Source organism: Cygnus atratus, chromosome 2 (genome assembly GCF_013377495.2).
Source record: "Cygnus atratus isolate AKBS03 ecotype Queensland, Australia chromosome 2, CAtr_DNAZoo_HiC_assembly, whole genome shotgun sequence".
Taxonomy (NCBI): Eukaryota; Metazoa; Chordata; class Aves; order Anseriformes; family Anatidae; genus Cygnus; species Cygnus atratus.
The window spans coordinates 2,601,549-2,619,875 of NC_066363.1; the positions used below are offsets into that span (position 1 = coordinate 2,601,549).

Sequence of the window (18,327 nt, forward strand, 5' to 3'; positions counted from 1 at the left end):
AAGAAGAACAGATTTATTTAGTTCATAACAACAAAAACTCATGGATATGTTGACCACTAAACACCACCTTAGCAGTTCTCATCTTTTGTAGGCTGATTCAACTTTTTTCTAGGCTACGCTGTAAGGATGCTAAAGAGAGTCTCAAAGCCTCCATGCTCCCAGGTTGTCGAACTGGCCTCTTGCCACTGCAACTATTTGTGCTATGATATGGGGAGGTACCAGCGTGCTAACAAAGTCCTCGATGGAACAGGGCATGCACACTCTCTCCCCTGAGAGCCTGAGGCACTGCAATTAGCAGCAGCCAGCCAGGGCTTGGCACAGTTTAGCGGCCACCACAAATCCACAATCTGCGGGAAGGTCTCTGGGTTTGAAGCACTGAAATTGTGAAATCACTGAGGGACATCGGTGCCCTGCCACCACCCCGCATGCCAGGTTTGACACGAAGCCAGGAGGAACAGCTCATTCACCAGGCTTTCCCCTGTCAATCCCTGCACCAGCTTCAGCTCTCCTCTTCCCATTCTCCATCACTGAAAGCCCCACAGATTCCCAGTGCCCATCATCTCACCCGCAGGCAGCTTCCAAGCTAGTCCATGTGACATTTGGCTCTGGCCAGATTTAAAGCCATCTCCGCCATGCACTATTTGATTGCACCGAGATATTTTGTAACAAGATAATGAGCTTTAAATCAATGCAGGCATTCTAACCCCCAGTGCAGACAGCCTGCCATCCATGGCTATCCCGTTTCAGCCATTTCCAAAATTGTTTGCGGGTATCCGAAGAGGATAACAAGTCCCTTAAAAAATCCCCTGTTATTTTAAGAAACAGGCCACATCAGCCCAAACTGCAAACCAGCAGCCAAGCTGTTCGGGTGACCAAGTGGAATAATGGAGGGGAAAACTTTAAGTAGTTTTCCCCCAGCACACTTTATTTTCCTCTCTTTAAAAAGTTGCAATAGTCCTGCCCTGGAGGAGAGAAAACAAGCCCACACTGATCTATCTGAATAGCCGTGTCTTAGTGGGCTGCACACGCACCCCTTTGCCCTGGGGTATCACTCACTGCAATGCTGAACCAGGAACCAGCAGCTCCCGGAGAGGAGGAGAAAGATTTACAGGACAGCATGCTATGCCGCGGGAACAACGGCTGAAGGATTTACAGCATCGGTGGAGGGCTGAGATGTTGCAGGGGCATAAAACATGGAAGAATGAGACAGCAGACAGAGCCCCGCAACCCTCAGCACTACCATTTGTTACACAGGGTCCTGACAAGGGGGGTGGGATGGTTCTCGCTGGTGTTTTCCAGCAGCGAACCTTCAGTCTGCTTTGAAATACCCCCTCCCCTTGCCGAGGGCTGTCCACGGGGGCAGGCACATCTGAAGGAACAAGCTGTGGCCTCCAGGTGTCAGCATGAGAAAGTGCTTGGGTTTCCCTAGGCACCACTAATCCAGGGACTCCTCTGGCATGCAGAGATATTTTTAAACGTCTTGCAGCTCTGGCTGGACCTCTTGGGTTTCATAAGGACTTTCCTTGTTTCCACCGTCGTCAGTGACAGTGCATGAGTTAAGCCCCAGCACTTCTGAATTTATTGCCATTTATTAGCAAGAGAGGGGACACTGCAGACCTCTGCCCTTATCTTTGAGCATGTCACACCCTGGGTTTCTAGGTCCAGCTCCATCACTGAGCCTGGGACTTTCTGAGAGTCGCTGAAGCCCCTGAGTCCCAGGAAAGCCACCTGTGAAATGGGCCTGCTGCATCATTAGCTTCAGGACAGAAATAAGAACTGGATTTTACTAGGAGGCTGCAGGAAAACTGGACTATATGAGGCTGTGCAAAGGAAGGAGACAAAATACCACCTGCTCCTCCTCAGCTTCTGGTCACCTCCACCTGCACTGCGGGGACAGGCTGTGGGAACTGCCACCATGCACGTCCAGGGAACTTTTCCCCAGGCAGAGCAGCAGCAGAGCACAGAAGCATTCAGAGTTTTTGACGTGCATAATGATTGGGTTCCCCCTGACAACACCACCAAACCAGCACAGAACGGTCCATTTTTTCCTCCGTTCCCTAACCAAGCTTTTTTCCCCCCAATTTCTTTCTTGAAAGTTTAATATAATAAATAGAAAAAAATGAACTTATTAAAAAAAGAGGACACAGCTTTGGGAACTTTAACCCCTTCCTCTCCAGCAAGGGTTCGACTTCCAGCAGGAGTGAGGAGCAAGCAGAGCAGCTGGCTGCAGGTGCCTGCACCAACATCTCCAGCCCCCGTGCAGAGGAGCTGTGCCAGCAGTAGGAAGCAGACGGGTTGCTTTGCCACTGCAAGCACACAAATTGCAGCCACATGGCTTACGCTTTGCCTCCTGTGTGCTTTCGTAGATGACCTGAGATTAGCTTTACCCTGGTCTTTACCTTCTTTGAACTCCTGTTGAACCTCTGGGGAGGTGACCACCCACCAGCAGCAAAGGATGCACCCAAGGGAGACCACCCTGTGAAATGCCAGGTGCAGGAGGTGCCAGCAGCCCTGATGAGCCCCCCGTCCCGCTCACCTCTCTTTAGCAAGCTGGCCCGGTATCTGCCTTCAAGGGTGCAGTTCCACCGCTCGAAGCGGAACTGGTACTGGCACTCGAGCGCGCTCATGCTGATGGCCTCCATCAGGGTCTCAGCCACACCGGGGTCCCGCCGGCACATCCTGCGCTGCTTCTTCTCCAGCTTCAGGCGGTCACAGACTTTGTAGTGGGCTTTGACGGCAGCTTCCTCCATTTCTGAGGTCAGAGGGAGGATGGTCAGGGGTTCGTTCCCCGTCAGCCTGCAGAGGGACAGAGGGGCACAGCGGTGAGGAGACAAATACAGACTGCAGCAGACATGGGAGCTGTGATGGGAACAGGCTCAGCATGGCTGAGCACCCATCTGGGTTCACCAGCACTGGGGCGAGAAGTGTTTTTTGCAGCCAGGCTCTCTGCTGTGTGCGCACAGGGCGGGAGCAGGAGAAGAAGGGTAAGAAGCAATATTTGGATTAAATTTTCTCCACCAGCTCTCACAGAGCTCACTTGGATGTACGACCTTGGCAATTGCCACCTCCCTGCCAAACTCAGAACTGCCACAGGACAGTTCATTTAAAACTGAAATAGGGAAAAAATGACAAGGTACATAAGCACAGAAACTCAGGAAACCAGCAAGACAAGAACACTGCAGCCACTCTCCTGTGCCCTCCACAAGTCGTTTTAGGGTATCAGGCAGAGCCAGAACTGGCTTGGGAATTGGAAGAGGGTGACTTGTCCCACCAGACCTCAAGGGACACACCAAGAAAGCACATACAGCCACTCTGCCCTCAGCAGAAGAGATCCGTACGTAAAACCCAGCAAGCCACAGCCCGAGGCTCACAGGCAGGATATGCTTTCAGAGGCAATGCTGCCAAAAGCTTTTAATGAGGAATGACTAAAAAAATGACCTGAAGAAATACATGTCCCGCTGCCTCCTCCCCTTCCCCTGCCTCCTCCGAGCACAAGGTCCTTGACTCCAATGTGAAACAAAAGCAGCCAGCGGACTGTTCCCGGTGTCAAGTGACGAGCTGCTGGAAAAGGACCAGGCTGGCATCAGCCCCGGGGAGCAGAGAGGCTGCAGGAACATCTGCTGGGCTCATGAGCAGTTTGTTGGCCAGGCTGCCCGCACCCCACTCTCCTGGCTCTGCCCTCTTCCGGCCAGGTGCCAGTCCATGCAGTCAATGGGAATCACTATGTAGGGTTTCGAAGGTCCTGAAGGACACATTTCCCCAGCCAAAAAGGAAGAGTTGCTGAAAGCCAGGATTGAGAACACGCTGGAACATCACAGCCCTGCACAGGCAGACACAAGCAGGGGTCGCGCAGCCTCCACCGCTGCGGGGTCACCAAGGTAAGTGGGGCAGTGGACACAGGAGTGGAGCACAAGCTCATCCACTTCACCAAACACAAAGCAAGCCTGGAAACCCTTAAAAACCCCCTTAAAAATCCCAGGAACAGCGCTTTGTTGTCCTTTTTTTTAAATGAGGATTTCGGTGCAATCAATGGGACGCATCCTGCCAGGAGTGCAGTCCCTCGGGGCCCACAGCTAGGGTGCTTGAATTCCCAAACCCCTGTGCACAACATACACACCATCATGACGTGAGCCACAGCCAAACAACATCCAGGACAGATGACAATTGTTACTAATTGTTTAATGAGGTGATTTAACATCTGAGGTCAAAAGAAAGGAGCAAAAAACAAATACAAAGAAGTAAAATTTGTGGGTTTAGTTGTGTTTTTGTTTTTAAATAAGCACATGGTCAGGGAAATGTTCTCCTTCAGTTACTTTTAAAAGTACATGGATTTCAAGGAAAAAAAGCTGCAATGGTAAAAAAAATGAAGAGTCAAAATGATTTGTGGGAAAAATGGAAAACTAGCGTGACCAATGTAAATTTCCCAGAATACTTTTTTCCAAAAAAAACTTTTGCTCCTAAAACAGATAAATACATCCAAGCAGCAAGCTCCATCTGAAACACATACAAATATTAACCCTCGGGCTCGACTGCCGCCCAAGGAAACAGCACGTCACCCGGCCCCTGTGGCTTGTTTATGAGAAAGGTGGCTTGGTCCAAGCTTTGTAGTAGCAAAGACCTGTAACAAAATCTCGAGGACATTCATTCCTGGACCTTGTCAATACTTTTTCTTGGAGGGTTCATTCCTGCAGGCACCATAACTAGTGCAAGGGATACCCTCAGCTAGCAAGGGAAAGGGAGGAAGTGTAGGAGCATTTCCCACAGCTCCCCCTCTCCCAGTTTACCTTTCCAGCTGAGCTGGTACCAGTCAGCTGCATGCTCTGGAAAACAAGCTCTGAATATCACGTAGCAGGTCAGTTACTGCAGGGAGCAGCCGTACAAGAATTGATCCCACGGCCATGATTTCTGCAGAGCAATCAGCACTTTGGAGCCCCTTCCTCACCCTCCCCCTGGATGCTTGGCTTCCAGATATTTTTGTGTGGTTTCTCATAGAGCAGTCTGGTAAAACTTGCTGAGAGCACAGCCCAACTGCACGCAGCTCTAAGCGGATCCCAGTAAGAATCTCCTAAATGAAAACAAAGTAAAGAGCCTGGGACAAGGGGAAGGTAGAAAATCAGATTCATGTATGTGCTGCACACAGCCAGAGGACAGGCTTCCAGCACCTGCTTACAATGAGCTGATGGAAGGTCCTGGAAAACAATAGGAAATTGAGGCATTAAGTGGACTAATTATCAATGTCCATTTTCAAAGGCTCAGGAAGAAGCTCACCAGCTCTGATAACTGGGACACACAGACACCACAGCAAGGTGCACATGGTGGGCCGGAGTGCAAACTCTCACTTCACCCCAACGAACATCACAAAATGATTCCTCCAGCACGATGCTCTGGAAGAAAGGCAGAACACCTTTTTCCACCCTTTCAGCCTGTTTCCTGACTTATCTCTATGTTGAGGAGCACATTCTCCGCAAGTCCTTGCCCAGTACAGAAAAGGGGACATAACATACAACCAGGTGAGGAACCAGCCGTGCAACATGCTGCTCAATGGGGACCTGTCCATCCCTGCCTGGCTCACTGCACTGGCTTTCAAGCTGCTGTGAATCAGAGCGAAGCAAGTGAATTTGGAAAGCATCTCCAGGAGAACACAAGGAGGAGAAAATTTAGGGGAAAGTGGAAAGGGACTTCTTCCAACCATCAGGCAGGGAAGCTCCTCCAGGTGAAGACCTCCACGAGCGAAACCAGCAGCATAAACACACGAACATGTTTTCTCCTCCCAACGCTGGATCCGTGCCCATTTCCACAGGGCGACCCATGCAGCAGCCTCAGCTCCAGCAAGGTGAGGTGGCACTCCTCAGAGCGTGGCATCAATCATAAACACGCACAGGCGGAGCCAGGGAGCGCCAGTGCCCCCACCTGAAATGCTGCCTTGGAGCTGCCGCTGCATGGAACCTTTGTAATCCCATAAAGCCCTTTTATGCAACCTAGGCTGAGTGAGGTCCCATAAGGCAACGGTGTCAGAGTCGGATGCTTTCTCAGCTCCTCACAAAGACCGAGCTGTTTCTTCCATGAAAATCTTTCACGATAGGGGAAAAGGGAGGCTGGCTATTTTTAATATGTTTTTTTTTTTATGTTCACCTAATCCATAATTAGGATTAAAGTGCCAGCCAGCACTCTGTGCTATTGTATTATTTTGAATTGAGGGGGCTGAACATCAGGCAAAGGTGTTTGTCCTCTAGAAAACTGGACAGAGACCAAATAGCTCATTTCACCCAACCCAGGAAGCTCTGTGAAATTTAACTGAGGACAATCTGAGGGCTACAAAGCCAAGGGAATCAACCTGTGCTTCAGATCTTGTCCAGATCTTTCTCTGTGCACCTCACCTGACTTCTGCTCTGAGCAGCACACTTGCACCATCCAGCCCTCAGGAAGGACCTGGTTGCTCAGTGCCATATTGCCTATCTCAGAGGCAGTTTGCAACATCATGTGCATTGTTCGCCTTCCAAATCTCCTTCCAGTTCAATCCCTCGCTAGTTTGAGGCCAGAAGGTTTATTATCACTGGCTGTGAGCGGCAAGAACTGTTAGGTTTGCACAACCACTGCTAGTGGCATTCAGCTGCCTTGGTTGTGCACTGCACAATCCCACATTGCACATCCCACACCGATAAGTGCCTGTAGCAACATGGACTCATTGCCCTGCCAGAGAGGTAATTTCAGGTGGATCCCATTTTCAGCTCATTTTGGAAGTCAAGGGTTTTCATTGCCTCATCAGCTCATTCTTTCCTGAGCATACCTGCATTTAACTGGGGATTTTCCTGATGGGAATTTGAGTGGGACAAGACAGAAGGATGACATCTGCACAGACCTGTGAGTGCATTCTCATTTTTGACATGCTCAAGAGTTTCCTCTGCAAGTGCCAGAGACACGAGCCAAGGTGAACTGCTTTCCTGCGAGAAAACACCTCTGCTATATGCACCCCCAAAGGCCAGCCTGCTGAAATACTGTATTCCTATCCCAGAACTTCCTCCTCTGCTAGGAGATTTCTCTGGTACATCTGTACGAGGACTCAGATAATTGTATTTTCACTTTTTACTTGAATGCTTTTCTTGTGGTATCCACTCTTCTTGTTCTTCTCTTTCCACCGCTTCTTTCATTTCTTCTAATAATAATAAAAACAGGTTCTGACAAGTTGACAAACAGCGCACACACTAGCCGTTGTCACTGCAACACCTAAACTAATGACTCCAAAACTCAAGGAGCCAGACAGAGTTATGCTGGACCACCAGGCATATAATTGGTTCTTGCATCCAACAACCTACAGTTGTCCTCTCTCCCCCACTGCCACACTACAAAGAGGCTTTCCTAAAGTGATCTACCATGCTCCCTCCCCATCCCAAAAAGGGTAATTGCTGTTTGAAATATAACAGGTCAAAAGTCCAAGAAAACTAGGAATAGATATTTGGTAGAACAGTTGATTCTTCCATGGCCAACCATCTCGTTCTGGAATGTGTGGTGTGTTGTGGATTTTTTTTTAAGCAGTCACATGTACAGATGCCACCATTGTGCCCACACTGTAACTCAACATCCTTCGAACAGAACTGTCAGAAGGGCACCCACCAAACTCAGCTCTGCTCTTGCCAGAGCTTGCAAAGCACAGGTGAGCCCCAAATCATTTCAAGTCAGAGAAGTCTTTTCCCCTGTGATACTAAAACATTAGTTCCCCAGTTTTCTTTCTGTTCCCTAAAGTCAGAACTAAGCATTTTTGCTCCAATACACAGTGCTCACCCCAGCATTCAGGTATTGGCATCTATTGCCGCCTTACCAAGATCACAAAACCCAACACCACACAAACTGGTTTAAAAATCCACTGCAATCCTCCAAGCTACAAAACCAAATATTTCCTACTTTGGCTAATGAACACACGCCAAAAAAAATAAATAAGAATCCCATGTCCCATGGAACCCCTTCAAAAAAATAATGCAAGGTATTCTTCAAACCTCAGCAAGGATTTTTCAGCTTCTACAATATCGTGAAATCTTAGCATGAAGTAAGTTCCTCCATGAAGATAACCCTTGAAGGTATTTGGTTCCTTCTTTCCATCATACACAGACCACTGCCTTTTGTGCACATCCTTCAAGGTCAATCCTAACCACCTCGCTGTTTTGTGCGCACCCGTTTTTGCTCTCCATGCCGTTCTCCACAAACAATAGTGCCTTGCTGTTGGAGACATGAAACAGAAACAAACAAACATACATTTGGAAACCTAAGTTACAAACACTGTGATTCTCAAGACACGTATGTCCTAACTGCTAATTCGATCCTTATCTCCTCCTCAGTACCATGGTACACAACCCCAGAGCATTTCTCTAGATAGAAACCCCTCAGACATGGGCGTCCTCTTTAGCCAGTAGCACACACAACTCAGTTGCAGCTTCTGGTTGCAAAGAAGCAAGCAGCAGCCCCCACCAGATAGACAGCTACAGCATGACATGCTTCCAGCAGCACATGACAGGAGCAGATGGAAAGCAGCCATACCCTATGCTCATGATCCTTGCAAGTAAAGGATGGGAAATGTCTTCAATGTCCTGGTTCTGCTTCTGAATGTGGGAATCAGGAGTATAAAGGGGAGACCTGAATGTGGGAATCAGGAGTATAAAGGGGAGACAAACTACAGCCTGGGGGAATTTCCAGACCAAGAGACCCCACTTACCAGGGAAGGAAGCATCAGTCTCCACCAGACTTAAAAAGAAAATCTGAGCATACTTCTTAAGGAGATAAAAGTGTGTAGATTCTTGTAGGCTTTGGTCATTTAACCTGTCTTGAATCACTCCTTTGCCTGGACAGACCTACAGAGGTTCCCTCCAGGCTCTCATCATCCTGGCTAAGGGGATGGAGGAGATTTTGCTGCAAATCTCTAGCTTTTCCTGTCCCACACAGCCCTCCTGAATGCTTCTCACACTCACACGTGCAAGGTTGGAGCAATGCTTCTAGCATTCACCGCTCTTTGATCCCAAGTCACTAAGCTCTTTTCAGACCCAGGCGTTACCACAGAAGCCATTTACGTCCAAGTTTCCCGCCTTAGCTGAAGTTCACCCAGGAGCTAGAGGACTTCTCCCAGGCTGCTGAATGCAGCGGTCCAAGCAAGAGAAATCCACCCCACAAGCCAGCCGTCCTACCCGAGAAGAGAGGTGGCCCCACCAGCCCAACAGAGAAGTTCTCACAGCAGATCAGAAGGGATTTTTCTGTGAATGGGGCAAGACAGGGAGGGTTGCCTCCCAGATACAGAACACTTGCTGTGTGTATAAATAAGCTTCCATATAACCTCATGCCAAAGCATACCCTTAACTTCTGCATAAATTACCAAAAAAATAAAAATCAGCACACAGCATATAAAGGTTTAGCTATTAAAGGCAAAATAGTTCAAAGAAAGCAGGGAATACGTGACTTTGTTCAGATATGGAGACGTGGGGGGCTGGGGATGTTCTTGGGAAGGCACATTCCTGTGTACAACTTATGGAACCAAGGTGTCATGAGCAACAGCTATTTTTGCCCTGTGGCAACCAGAAACACCACAAGCAAATACTTAGGCTGCAGCATTTCCCACCCATGCAGGGCAGGAGAGCAGTGCAGGTTATGAATGACAGCACTCCCTGAAGGAAGTGTGCCTTCCCTTCTCCCTCCCCCACCTTCCCCAGCAAGGAGGACATGAGCAATCAGAGAAACCCGACAGCAGATGAAGGAACCAAACTCTGGTCTTTCAGCCCATGGGTTGTGCCTGAACCACAAGGCTAAGCTACCGCTCCTTCTTCCTCCCTCTCCTTACAACAAACCATATTCAGCAAGTTTCCAGTCCACGAGAGCAAGGGACGTCTTATTTTAGGCAAGTGGCAGAGACGAGATTTACCAGCAAGGAGATGACACAGGGTGAGGACAGATGTAGGACCAGCTCTGTGAGTCTTTTCTTTTCAATATACCCTTGTAATTTGCATGGCTCACGCCGGAAGGGGCTGAACAAATGAAGGGGCTCCCAAATGACCTTCAGAAGTGTCACTAAACTATACACTTTCAGGTGGTGTTGTTACAACCCGGTGGCCATCAGCTGGGAGCTCCCAGGTCCCTCGACCCCAAGAACTGCTTGTGCCTGCAAGTGGGCAGAGCTGAAGGAGGGAGGTGGGGGGAGAAGAGGAGGGGAAAGTTGTTTCCTCTCCCCTTCATCCTCTCAAGAATGAAGCAGCAATCAGCCAGATTTATGGGGGATTTTTAACCCAACTTAAAACTAGCCAGTGAACTGCGGTGCCAGTGGAATGCATGGGCCAGGCAGCAGCAGGGGCTTTTGCTCCCGATTTAAGACAGCTTTAAACTTCGCCCTCCTCAGCTTGTGCCAGGAATCAGCCCCCCACCGGTGCCCCCCTCCCCAGCTGGACAGCTCCTGGCCCCCCACCTGCCCTCTGTTCTGGCCACTGCTTGATTTTTATTTTATTTTTTTGGCTTTTTAAAAAAAGTTACTTGGCACATGTCCTACTAGACCGTAGGCAACCCGTAGCTGGGAGTTTCGGTGCAGGGAAAAGGGAAGAGGGGAGCAGTGCGATGGGAGAAGAGGAAGAAATGAGCCTGGAGAAGAGAATAAAAGGTTTATTTTAACCCTTTTAGGGCCACGTGGGGTGGAAGGAGGAAAGAGGTTTTCAGAATATTTTCTGATAGGACGAAATGCTGAGAGATGACCATACACATGTTTATGCCCTGTAGTAACACCAAACTTCCCCTCCTAGCAGGAAAATAACCACCTTGCGGTGGCTTTTTTTGGCTTGTTTTTTGTTTGTTGGAAGGAGGGGCATTTTTGTTGTTGTTTACACTGACAGACACCCCCCACATCCCAGGACCTCAGATCCCTGCTGCAGTAAAAAACACCACAGCAACTCTGCTCCCTCCCAGACAGGGGGATTACAGCAGCTCACTTTAATCCAGAAATGGGCCTAACAGCTCCCCACAACATAAAAACAAGGAACATTTCTAGATCATCTTTACAGAAATCTACATAAGCATCCCTCCTCTTGCTTTTAAATAATTTCTGGTGGGGCTGAGGACCAGAAGACCACATATCTAACAGATCACCCAAGGGAACACAGCAGTTGCACAATTTTCTTGCAACAAAGGGTTAAGCCACATCAAACTGTTACGTCTACTCCTACAATGAAGACCAAATTCCCAAAAGGCAGAAAGTCATCTGTGATATAAACCTACAGCAACAGCTTTGCTTTCCTGTTCTAAGCAAAGGAAATCCAAGTTCATGGTCTTTCTTGGTACATGCCCTTGTCTGGGAAGAGTTGCCCTTAAGCAAAGGATATTTAGAATTTGAAACGTAAACAGTGAGGACTAAAAATAAACCCTGTAGATGTCTGCTAATTGTGCTTCTTGCACTGGTGTTCCGTTATGTTCACAAAGGCAGCAATGGAAAGCATCCCACATGGGGTAAGGGCACTCCTTCACAAGGTGCCCAAAGCAATTTCTGTCCATCCTTCTGGCTCTCTACCACTCAGGCTTCTGCATGAAGCCCACCGAAGCCCTGCAGACCTGCCCAGGGCTGGGCAGTTTTGCTCAGGGTAATGCAGGGATCAGACCTGCTCATGCAGGTGAGGTGCAACATTAAAAAAATAATGATAATAGGTTCAGGACAGCACTGAATGCCCAAAGCAAGCAGTATAAGCCATGAGACAAATCATTATTCCCATTTCTCCTTGGAGTCCCTAGATATATATGCCTGGATGAAGACACCTTCAGTTTGACCCTGTATGGCAGAATTACGTCTCCTTGAAAGCCCCTTGGGGATCTTCAAAAGATGTCTGGCCATGGTCCTGGGCACCCTGCTCTGGGTGGCCCTACTGGAGCAGGGGTTGGACCCAACGGACCCAGAGATCCCGCCAACCTCTCCCGCTGTGATTCTGCTATGTTCTCAGCACTTGAGCCAGGAACCTGCTCGAGAAGCACTGCAGGACCTTGCCTTGGGTGCAGCATTTAACCCACCTACACTCTGGATGGAAGTATGAACCATCCCAGCGACCCCAAGCACACACCACCAACACCGTGCAGATGGATTCACACGATCAGAGCACCCCTCTTTCCTCGGAGCGGTTCCTGCTGCTGTGCTCACTTTGTCCACCCCAGCTCTGCGGCCCCAGCACCCCACCACGTCCCCAGCAAGCCTCCCACCCACAGCAGCCCCCAGCACGCCGGGACGTGGGCATGCCTCGCACGGCTCCAGCACCAGCACAGCCAGCCATGTGTCAGTGTCAGTCTCTCCCACCCGCCCCTGCCAGGGAACGCATCTGACTTCATAATGAATCAGCCATTTGTCTCCCTAACACCTCGGCCAGCCCTTTGTTAAGCCTTATCTCCCAAATTTAACAGCTCCACAGCACGCACCACACTGCAGGACTCAGCTTCTTCCTTTCCTCCCCTCCTCAGTCTGTCTGTCGTATAAATCGTGCTGTCCGTACCAAACACTGCCCGGTCTGTTCTCAGCAGATGCCACAGTTATAGAGCTGCCCTTGCCCAGACCACAGAGATTGGCAGCAAGGGAAGAAACTCCTCGTAGCCAGCGCAGCCGCTTCCCTTGCTGTCTGTAGATAGCCTTATGTGCACGCACGTTCCAACAGTGCGGCAGTGACAAAAAATAAAGGTTACAGACAACACAAACCCCAAAAACTGGGGGGCTGAAAGGCTGAAATTAACCCTTTGGGGAAATCAGTGAACGCAGGGCTCCTCAGGACAGAAAAACAACTGGAGAAGGAGTTTTCTCCTCCCTCCCCACCCCCAGCTATAACACTCAGAACCTGAAGGTCCCAGCCACAGAGACTGGCTCAACATTTTCCTAATCAGCTCACGGACTAATGACAACTTCTAGCAACAAGTGCGCAGGTTCAGGCTGGAGGGGGGGATTCACCTCCCCCTCCCTCAAAACATTTCACCGAGCCCCTATTTGATATCACATGGAGGTCAGCTCGTGGAGTATTTAGATGGTTGGGCGGTTTGACACATCATCTGATCTATTTTAGGAGCAGTTTACGGCTCTGCAATTCCTCCCCTGCACAGCAGCGATAGCTTTTCCACTCTAATGTCACATTATCCTCGTGGAAGATTTAAAAACTAAACAGGTGAAAAAACAAACTTTCTGGGCACTGGAGAGAGCAGGATGCATGCAACATGTTATGCTTATGGGATGGTACAGGTCTATCCTTGTTCTGAGCCCAACAGAGATTGTGGGAATCAACTGTGAGCAGAGGCTGGTTCCTTACAAAACTAGACAGGAAGACCTTGAAAGGTTCTCACATTAAGACCTTTCTGTGACAAGGGGCGTCTCATGCATGCCTTTCTGAAGGAGCTTTGCAGTTCTGGGGTTTTTACAAGCTCCAAATGAAACTCCAAGGGTCAGGTCTCCAGCCAAACCAACTAGCTCTGGCCAAGGAAGGTTTCAGACTTATCTTTATCTGGTAAGTCAACAGGGAAGGAGACCGTGTTCTTGTAAGGTATCCCACACTGCAGGACAAGTTCCCTTGAAGCCAGCCAACACCATAATCCTTGTTGTTTTCTACTCCAGATGCAAGGGCCTTCCCTCACTGCCATCCATTGAACAACGCTGCTCTCCCTCTTCTCAATCTCCCCTGAACCCCAAAACACCACTCATCCAATCCACAATTTATCCCAATGAGAGCAAGAAGGAAAGAACCAACAATGTGAACACCAGCTATCAACTTCCCAACGTCCATTCCCCACCAGTAAAAAAGACCCAGGCCCAACACCACAATAGAAACAGCACAACCCTTCCTCAAAGGAGTGAATCCATGCTGCTTTGTGGAAGATGCAGACACTGCAACAGTGGCCAATCACACATGATGAATAAATTGATATAGATAGCCAAGATATCTTTAACAGACCTGTGCTGCTGGCAGGATCCTCACTTACCTTTTGAAGGTGACTGGACTACAGAATATCAGCACGAACCTCAGCCAGACCTACCTCAGCCAACACTTCAGGTAAATAACCTCAGGATGCTTTGTGACTGCAGCAAGCACATCTTTTTATTACACTATATAAAATTTATACAAACAGAAGTCAAATTAACCAAAGTACAAAAGCCCAGGGAGGCCCAGAGTTTTATTCTGAGTGCTGCTTAGCAGAAGGGAAGAAATTGTCCATCAGAGCAATGTGGTTGTGCTCAAGAATTTAAAAAAAATCCTTTATCCACTGTATTAAAAAGGTATGTGGGGCACGCTCCCTGAACCAGTATTAAGGAAAGCATTTCCTTCCTGTATTGATCATCCATCCATCCAAGTTGCATTAAAAAGGCAGGGAGGAGGACAACAAGCCAAGTGTTATACATAGCAAATTCTGATTAGATTATGAAACTTTAAGAAGATCTTAACAAGTGGACAGTGTGCATTTTACATAATTAGCTTGTTAATTATAAATGCCTTACATAGTGCCAATGGCAGATTTTCACCACCTAAAATAGCCCAAAGCTGTTGGATTCAGGAACTGCTGCCATCCCAATTTAGATCAACCCAAATACAGAAACCACGAGGTGGTTTCATTACACCAAGATTAAGAATTGAATCGGCTCTTGTGTTCCTGGATGTTGGAAGGGGTAGAAGATTACAGAGAGCAAAGACATTATGTCACACTGCGCCTTGCCACCCAATCCTCACCAAACACGAAAGCTGTTCTTCACAGCATTTTGACAGATTTCAAGGTAATTTAGGGGGGAATAAAGCCTCACTTTAAGACTGGACATAAAGTCACAGCACTGTGGGATGCCACAGCTGCATCCATATTCATTTAGCTCATGTTGCAGAGAACTGCTCCCCAGCTCCATGAGATGGATGCTTCATGAAGCTGGGACTGTTCCATCTCACTCCCAAGAAGAAGCTCAGAGCAGGCCTTCAGGTATAATCACTGCCTGCAAAAGATGACCTCAGGAACAGCAAACTAGGAGAGGAAGTAACTTGATTTGCAAGTTGAACATGCTTGACAGAGAAGTCCCAGCAAATGCAGAGCTACAGTACCCCACTCCTTCCCATTGCCCTGCAGACATATGAACGGAGAAAAGCAGAGTTCTCCTGCGAAGGGGATCCACACACTGGGATTTATCCCAGCATGCAAACCTTCTCCAAGATACCTTCAACCAACTGGTGCCAGTTCCCACTTCCTAGACTACCTACCAACAGCTAGCCAAACAGCACAGCAGGAAGGCTGCCCTAAAATCATTGGTTACCCAAAAATGCCTTGGAGGTAGGTACACTATGAGATATGTTGGTGCACAGCACCGTGATCCTTGATCCTCTGTTTTCACCTACTGAATAGCATTAAGTGATATAAAACAATGTCACAGAACACTGAGTATTCCATTTCAATGTCGGTATGGCAGTTTCCAGAGTCCAAAGGGGAAGATGGTTACATCTGATGCAGCACACAGCCCCCAGAGTGCTTATGGTAAAAGGAAAGTACAGCCCATTTCCCTTTGTCTTAATATTTTTACTCCTTAAATCCCCCAGATTACTTTGGGTCCACTCTCCTCAACAAACCTACAGAGCAGGATTTTCTATTTCCCACAAAAAGTTTATCAAGTTCCATCTGAACAAATGGCAAGAGATTTCAGTTGACTTTGAGAAACTGTAGTAAGGTCAGCAGCTTTGAAAGATGCTCCATAAATCTACACACCAGGGAAATATCCAGCAGGGAAGAACAAAATCCAACCAGTGCACTTTCTGAAATCACCTCTACTAAAATGACCTAGGTTGATAGTCCATCTTACAGGATAAATTGTTTAAGGTCTGAAAACACACAATCCATCTCCCAGCCCAGAACTGGATGATTGGTTTTGCCCACATTCACAAAGACATTTAGCTAACATCCCATTCAAAGTAACTACAATTTATAATCCTAAACTTCTCTTGAATTCAGTATGTTTTTGAGTCCATCTGTCAAACAGAAATGGTGATTTGAAAGTCTTTTATTTAAATTATTCCTTGTGAACTGTTTTGAGAAATGGAAGTGGTCATGAAAATTTTTTATACAAGTCACTTGCAATTCATCCATTCAAGGGCCAGGAAACATCAGCATAACTACGTGCACACCTTAGGAAATCAGTTTTTATCTCAAACCGCCATGTGACAACATTCTACAAAGGAGCACTGTGTTAGATATTCTCTTCCAGACTCCCATCTTGTCTTCGTTCCCTCCAGAAAGAGTGATTCCCTCCAGAAAGGAGGCAGGGAAGCGCCAGCTGTGACAAGTAACATGCTGGGAAGTTAAAACCCATTCAGGCAAGGAACTATACAAGGCAAATTCAGTCAGTTTTTATAGCCTTTCACAAGCCATTAGCACACCTTATTTTCCTGAGTACTGAGTTTTTGTGTTTCCCTAATGACAGCAACTAATCATGGAATAAGTTATAATAAAATTTTAAGTAATCAGAAGTAATGAAATAAAAGCTGACTTTAAGAATCTGACAGGATGCTTATGTGGACTCTCAAGCAGATTGTCTGAGCTCCGTCTCAGCATCTTTAAAACACCCACAAGGAACCAAATGCACTTTTAATTGAGTACAGAATCTGGAAAACATGTTCTAAATAAGCCATGGTTAATGAGAATAAAGAAATATTTAATAATTGCCAATTCACTGCAGAACAAAACTAGCATGCAATCCAGAAACAAAATTCTGTTGCAGTCTACACGCACAAAGGAGATGACTGAGTTTACTCATGCAGCTTACTTCTGAAGTTTCTCAAACGTAACTGTGGAGCTTTACATTAGCAATAATTCTGCATTTAAAAAGCATCTCCAGATGCTTTAAGCACTCACACTAATTCACACTGTTTCTGGATTCATTTGCAGATGCATTCCGATAGTTATGTTCAGTTTTCCCATGTGTTTATCAGAAACTTGTGTTCAGCACTACAAGGGACAAGCAAATTCCAGGGACTCCAACCTATACCCATGCAGTATATACACCAGGGAGATTTGTGGCATATACATACAATCAAATGAAGCTACCTGTGACAATGCTTTAGTGCAGGTGGAATTTGTCTGATATGAAAATGCTACAAACAGCCAAAGACAAATTATAAGACAGATCAGGCATATTCCCCAAACAAAATCATTTCTCTCTAAGTCTGCATGAACGACCTCTACCTTCCTTTTCACTTTAACCCTTCATGTCCTAATGCAATTGTAGCAACGAACACTGAGAACCCCCTCCCTGGAGTATTCCATCAACAGATATTCATTCATTAGAGCCACTCTCAACCAGAGCAACTCCAGCCCAAAACAGAGTTCCCATCTGTCTTCAAAATGCACATGGGCTCACTTTACAATTCCCACATGCCACCTCGTTCAGTGGGTCTGGAGACTGAGGCATTGTCCCCAGGGTGATGCAGGACATTATTACACAGAATCTAGAATTAGAGCCAATGGGCTGAAAAAAAGAGTCAGACTGGTAGAATCTAACTTAATTTCTAAGCGTTGCAAAGACATGCAGCTACACAGTCAAATCTCAAAAACTATAGAGTGATCCTGAAGCACAAGCAAATTCTGTTGTTTGTTCATGAAAAGAAAATTTCCCTATGAAGAAGTCTCCTCAGCATGTTTTCTTAAAGTACAGGGAAAGCAGGCTGTCCACTCAACACCAGGTAACATGTAGAGGACGAAAAAGTCAGGACAAAAGAAGTCCAAAGCCAGCTGAACCACCAGCAATACTTTGCATTTCAGTTTAGCGTGAGTTACGTTTGCCCTCAAAACCTGTGGCAAAGCATATTTGAAAGGAGGGCTATGAGTGCAAGCTGATACTTAGGAGATTCCAGGATATTTAAGCTTAAAAAGATGCATGCACCAAGATAAGGCATGTCTTTGGTCTGCTCTACAAATGTGAAGATTTCCCAGCAAATCACTGGAAAACAGCACTATTTAATCCCAAGCTGAAACCCCATAGCACTGCAATGAAACTTGGCTACATCCTTCTCCCAGAGCATACGTTCTGCTCTGGTAGACAGTATCAGATTCCCCTTCCCTTTTCTTCATCTGCACTTGAGACTTTCCAGTTGGCCCATTATCAAGAAAACCATCCCACCCCCAACCTTCATCCCTCATCCCTGCAAGAGCACGCACCTTGTGCCAAGACTTCCCCTGCTCTCCCTGAGGTTACGGAGATATCCAGAGTTCCCATGCCTGCTCCCCAACCCCAAGGGATGCGAACCCACAAGTCTCACACCTCCCTTCCTTGCAGCCCCGCGAGGGTGGGTTACACTTGTGGATCTGCAGAATGAATCACAGGAACAAGAG

At 47.4% G+C, this 18,327-nt stretch overlaps 1 protein-coding gene across 3 annotated transcripts in view; it reads right to left on the minus strand.

The window, feature by feature from the left end:
- WNT9A (Wnt family member 9A) overlaps window positions 1–18,327 on the minus strand; it is a 57,052-nt gene that overhangs the window by 19,826 nt on the left and 18,899 nt on the right. For 2 of the 3 annotated variants that reach the window (XM_035554332.2, XM_035554335.2), the window contains exon 2: window positions 2,537–2,796. In XM_035554332.2, the coding sequence (XP_035410225.1) occupies window positions 2,537–2,796 (260 nt within the window). Of the gene's footprint in view, window positions 1–2,536; window positions 2,797–7,991; window positions 8,207–18,327 lie in introns of those variants that run through there. The other variant, XM_035554333.2, reaches the window with a different exon arrangement.